Source organism: Carassius auratus, unplaced genomic scaffold (assembly GCF_003368295.1).
Source record: "Carassius auratus strain Wakin unplaced genomic scaffold, ASM336829v1 scaf_tig00038440, whole genome shotgun sequence".
NCBI classification, from domain to species: Eukaryota; Metazoa; Chordata; class Actinopteri; order Cypriniformes; family Cyprinidae; genus Carassius; species Carassius auratus.
In genome coordinates this window covers 65,001-70,000 of record NW_020526439.1, presented here as the reverse complement: position 1 = coordinate 70,000, position 5,000 = coordinate 65,001, and the positions used below count along the sequence as shown (strand labels likewise).

Here is a 5,000-nt window from a genome sequence, read left to right as displayed (position 1 = left end):
TAAATGAATAACATTTAAAAATATATATCTATTGCCCCACAATGTGGCGTTTATTTATCTTCATTCTCTGATTTGTTAAATAAATGCATTTTTTAGACATATTTCCAATGAAATATGTCATTGTTGTCAAAACTGCCCTGTTGTTTTCAGATAGAATATACTGTAAATATTTGGGATAAATTTGAGCATTCTGGAAAATGTAGACAACATATTTAAGTTTGATGTAAACATGTAATGATTAATAAACCTACACTTGCAGGGTTTTATATACATTTCTTAGAATTGTATATTTCTATCTTTCAAATTCATATTTTGATTGAAATTCTGCTTGCGGTTTGCTTCTGCAGTTCTTATTGCATTTGAAGCTATATTGTAGTGTGTGTGCGTGTGTGTGTGTGTGTGTTTAGGGCTGAATGCACACACACGACGAGTGTTTAATGGCTTATGTGTGTGTTTCAGTATCTAGATGATGAAGAGGACGAGGTGAGGAAGAAGAAACCCAGACGCAAACTCACTTCAAACGCCTCCATTACCAGAGTAAGACACACACACACACACACACACACACACACACACTGCACCGCTGTGTTAATGGATATGAATGACCGCACTAAGCTCCATTTAACACGCACCATTTTCATTAAAGAGGCCACTTTTCTAGCACTTTATCTTACTTTAAAAGTAAAAAATCCTACATTTTGCTGTAATATTTCTCATCTCATTTTTCTTCATAACTACATGCTCCGATGAATCATTCACAGTGTGCTTCAAGACTGAAGATAGGATCACTTCTGATCTGATGTTGACATCAAGCTTTATACTGACAGATTTAACAGAGTATTTATCTGAATTGTGCTGGAGATAGATGTGTTATTGTTCTTTTTCTCCAGCAACCGAACATCAAGCAGAAGTTTGTGGCTCTGCTGAAGCGGTTTAAGGTGTCTGATGAGGTAACGTCTGCTGATGAAATATGTCTGTGATCGATCTTATTATCTCCAGCAGCTCCATACTGCTTACAAAACTGAGAGTTCCGCTCCTTGATTCTGATTGGCTGAGCTGCGTTCAAAGCTGTTTTAAATTACTCTTCAAACAAACACATTTGTTTACTTCTGTGTGTTGCTTAGCAACCGCTTTGTTAGAACCACAACTGTTTCTGAGGAACTACTTAGTTCGGTGGAAGAATACTGTTTATATTTATATCATTAGACTCTATTTGCTCTGTTTTATTCTGTGAAACCTTACTATGTATATGGAATAACCATTTTATAAAAGCAAAAAGTCTCTTGAAGCCATGGTTTACAGTGAATTTATAACCGCTGAATCTGCCTAACAACGGTCCTTAGCCGTTATAAATTCACTGTAAACCACGGCTACACAGGGATTATTGGTTTATTATACGCATCTCTAAATAATAACAGAATTTCAGTTTTTTTGTTGTACTGTGCCTTTAAAAAAAATTCAAAAAAGCAACTGAAATACACAGAAGTATTAAAATTACTAAAGAAAATAAAATTACTGACCTTTAATTTTCGCTGTTTTTGGTATCTAAAACTACAATTAAAACTATTATAAAAATGTTTTCATTAACTGAAATAAAATTCAAGAAAAATATAAATATTAGATGGAACACTTGAGAAACTGAAACATGCATTAGAAATATTGCCTTGGCAACTAAGTGAAATAAAATATGTTCAAGTTAAAGGACTGAAAGTACTAAAGATGAAAAATAAATAAAAATAAATAAATCTATATAGAAATATAAAAAAGCACATTACAAATCTCTAAAATTAAAATGAAGACTGGAAATATAAAACATCTCGCTGCATGCAAGTCAAACCTTGTTTTTATTTTCTTTATTCCAACACTTTCTGTTTTCACATCATCCTCAAAAAGATGGGGGAAAAGAGTATGTATATAATAACAGAATACAATTTTTAGGATGGATTATGCCTCAAAAGAAAATTAAACAAAAATGTTAAAACTGAAAATAAGCTGAAACTGCAATAAAATAAAGCTTAATTAAAATAAAAATGCAAAATCTAAAACTAAATCCAGTTCAGTTCATAATAGTAAAATTAGCTATTGAATACCTTTCAGATGTATATATTTCTTATGAATATTGCTATGTTTATTTCTCACCTCTGGGCTGTTATGTGTCTCAATCGGTGTGTGCTGTGTCTGTGGTGCAGGTGGGTTTCGGGCTGGAGCACGTGTCCCGTGAGCAGATCCAGGAGGTGGAGGAGGATCTGGACGAGCTCTATGACAGTCTGGAGATGTACAACCCCAGTGACAGCGGGCCGGAGATGGAGGAGACCGACAGCATCCTCAGCACTCCCAAACCCAAACTCAGGTGAGCGTGAGTCTGCGGCGCCCCCTGCTGCTCGCCCTGTGTGCTGACACCCTGTCTAGAGCGTCTCTCTGTGTCGGTCACAGGCCGTTCTTCGAGGGAATGTCCCAGTCCAGCTCTCAGACGGAGATCGGCAGCTTGAACAGTAAAGGCAGTCTGAGCCGAGAGCCCTTCAGTCTTGTGAGTACAGATCACAAAACACTCCTCTCTCGAACAGACACGGACAGATCAGACCGAGACGTCCTCTGGAAGCACCGCATGTGTGCAAAGCATGACTCTGTATATTGTATATACTGTGTAAACGTGTCTTTTCTTTCTGTAACAACACGTCGTTTGAAGACACTAGCGGACTTTGTCTCTTTTGGGTTTTTCTATCTGTTTCTATCAGTCTGTCAAATGCTCTGAATAAACATAAAGAATCAGTCAGCGGTTCAATGATTTTTATGAACATTTAAACTATTATTTAAATTATTTAGAATATTTCTGATGTACAATTTTAAAGTATATTTCTATTTTTAGAATTTAATTTTTTATATATATATTATATAGTTTAGTTTATATGTAGTTCGGTATGGGTTGTAAAGGGTTAAAACTTTTTTTTGTCCTCCTCATCATTTTTTGTATTATATTGTTAGTTTTTACTTTTGGAGTTTTTACTTTTATTTATAAAAAAGTTTATCCGTTATATTGTCTTCATTACTTTTTTATTCATTACCTGTAATTATTTTAGTAAAATAAGTTTAACCAAACAAAGATGAGTAACGTTTAATAATTTTTTGAATATTTTTTCATATCAGTGCTGTCATACAATTAATCAAATGCAAAATAAAAGTCTTTGTTTACATATGTATACATGTATTTTTTATGTGTATATGTATAGAAACACACACACATGTATATACATTTATATTCCTATGTTTCATATTGTATACAAATATATTTAATATACAAACAACATATTTTTATTAAATATATACATGCATGTTTGTATCTATATACATAATAAATATACGCAGTATACACATATATATTATGTAAACAAAAACTTATTTTGCATGATTAATCATCACCAGCTGTGGTGTAACAGGATGGGCGGCTCTGCCGGGGGTCGATGGTGTCCAGACAGCTCAGGTGTGTGTGTGAGTGTGTGTGAGTGTGTGTTAGTGATCGTAGTTCCTGTGTGTGTCCACCAGGGAGAATCTGATAAGGTCAAACCCTCTCGCAGCCGCACGCTGGACGAGCCTCTGTCAGAGACGGACACACTGGTGAGAATCACTCTCACATCTGCACAAACACACAGCATCACACCTCTCATTTTACCAGCATTTCATTATAATAACCCCTGCTTAATGCATGCATTTACATTTACATACACTGTAAAGAATCATATAAGGTAATCCTATTACAGATGATTTATTCAGTGCATGCTGGGAACTCACGAAGCCTTAACAGTTCAACAGTGTGCACTTGTGTTTGACTGGTTGGGACAACATTTGACACATGACAAGGGTTTTTAAGTATTTGAGACTCCAAAGGTTTCGTAAACTGGAAAATGTGCAGTTGCATTTTTTTTTTTACATAGTAAGAAAAATCAAACTCGTACGTGTTTTTTAAAAGATTATACAAGAAGGCTTTTCAAGCTAAACCTTTGACACAAAGCTGTGGTTTACACTAAAAACACCAGCGGGACACGGAGAAAATCCAAATACTTCTGACCTCAATGTATATATAACATGCATTTCCCCCGGGATTCTGCGTGACTTGAATTCTTTGGGTTATTATGATGTTTAATGCTCTTTAGTGTTGAATATGTGCATGTTTTGTAGGATCTGAACGATCAGGAGTTGTTCAGTGAAGTAGGGCCGTCTATAACAGTGTCTGTGGCTGAAAAACCACGAACACCCCTAAAAACCAGCAAGAGCGAGCTTCAGTCCATGCCATCGCCCAGGTAATGTCATATAATACACCGTTCAAAAGTTTTTAAAGAAAGGATCAGTAAGGATCCATTAAAGTGATCAAAAGTGACAGTCAAATAATGCAGAGAAAACAAAGCCCAAGTTTGATGTTGTGTGTGTGTGTGTGTGTGTAGGTTGGACGGAGGACACACACCCCATAAGCGCTGCACTCCTCTAAAAGAGCGCCAGCTCTCCAAACCGCTGAGTGAACGAGCCAACAGCTCCGACAGCGAGAGATCGCCTGAGCTCGGACACAGCACACAGGTGCCAGGAGCTGTTCCTCAGCCAGAAACTAAACTGTACTCACCCTCAGGCCATCCAGGGTGTAGATTGTGTTTCTTCATCAGAACAGATTTGGAGAAATCTAGCATTGCATCAGTGTTTCATCAATGGATGCTCTGCAGTGAATGGGTGCCGTCAGAATGAGAGTCCGAACAGCTGATAAATACATCACAATAATCCACAGCACTCCAGTCCATCAGTTGATAGAATAAAGCTGCTTGTTTGTAAGAAACTAATAAATCATTGAGACATTTTTAACTTAAAACCGTTGCTTCCGTCATAATTCATAATAACACTTCCTCCAGTGAAATAATCATCTTGTTGGAATCGGGAGAGAAATATGCATTTGATGTGAGACACAACAGGAGACTTATTCACCGGAGGAAGTGTTATTATGGATTATAGACCCGACTCTC

General features: G+C 36.5%; 1 protein-coding gene across 1 annotated transcript in view; it reads left to right on the top strand.

The window, feature by feature from the left end:
• LOC113083487 (phosphofurin acidic cluster sorting protein 1-like) overlaps positions 1-5,000 on the top strand; it is a 16,323-nt gene that overhangs the window by 2,952 nt on the left and 8,371 nt on the right. The window contains exons 6-12 of the mRNA XM_026254546.1: positions 460-537; positions 891-950; positions 2,190-2,350; positions 2,434-2,527; positions 3,541-3,612; positions 4,174-4,295; positions 4,437-4,566. Coding sequence (XP_026110331.1) covers positions 460-537; positions 891-950; positions 2,190-2,350; positions 2,434-2,527; positions 3,541-3,612; positions 4,174-4,295; positions 4,437-4,566 — 717 coding nt within the window. The remainder of the gene's footprint in view (positions 1-459; positions 538-890; positions 951-2,189; positions 2,351-2,433; positions 2,528-3,540; positions 3,613-4,173; positions 4,296-4,436; positions 4,567-5,000) is intronic.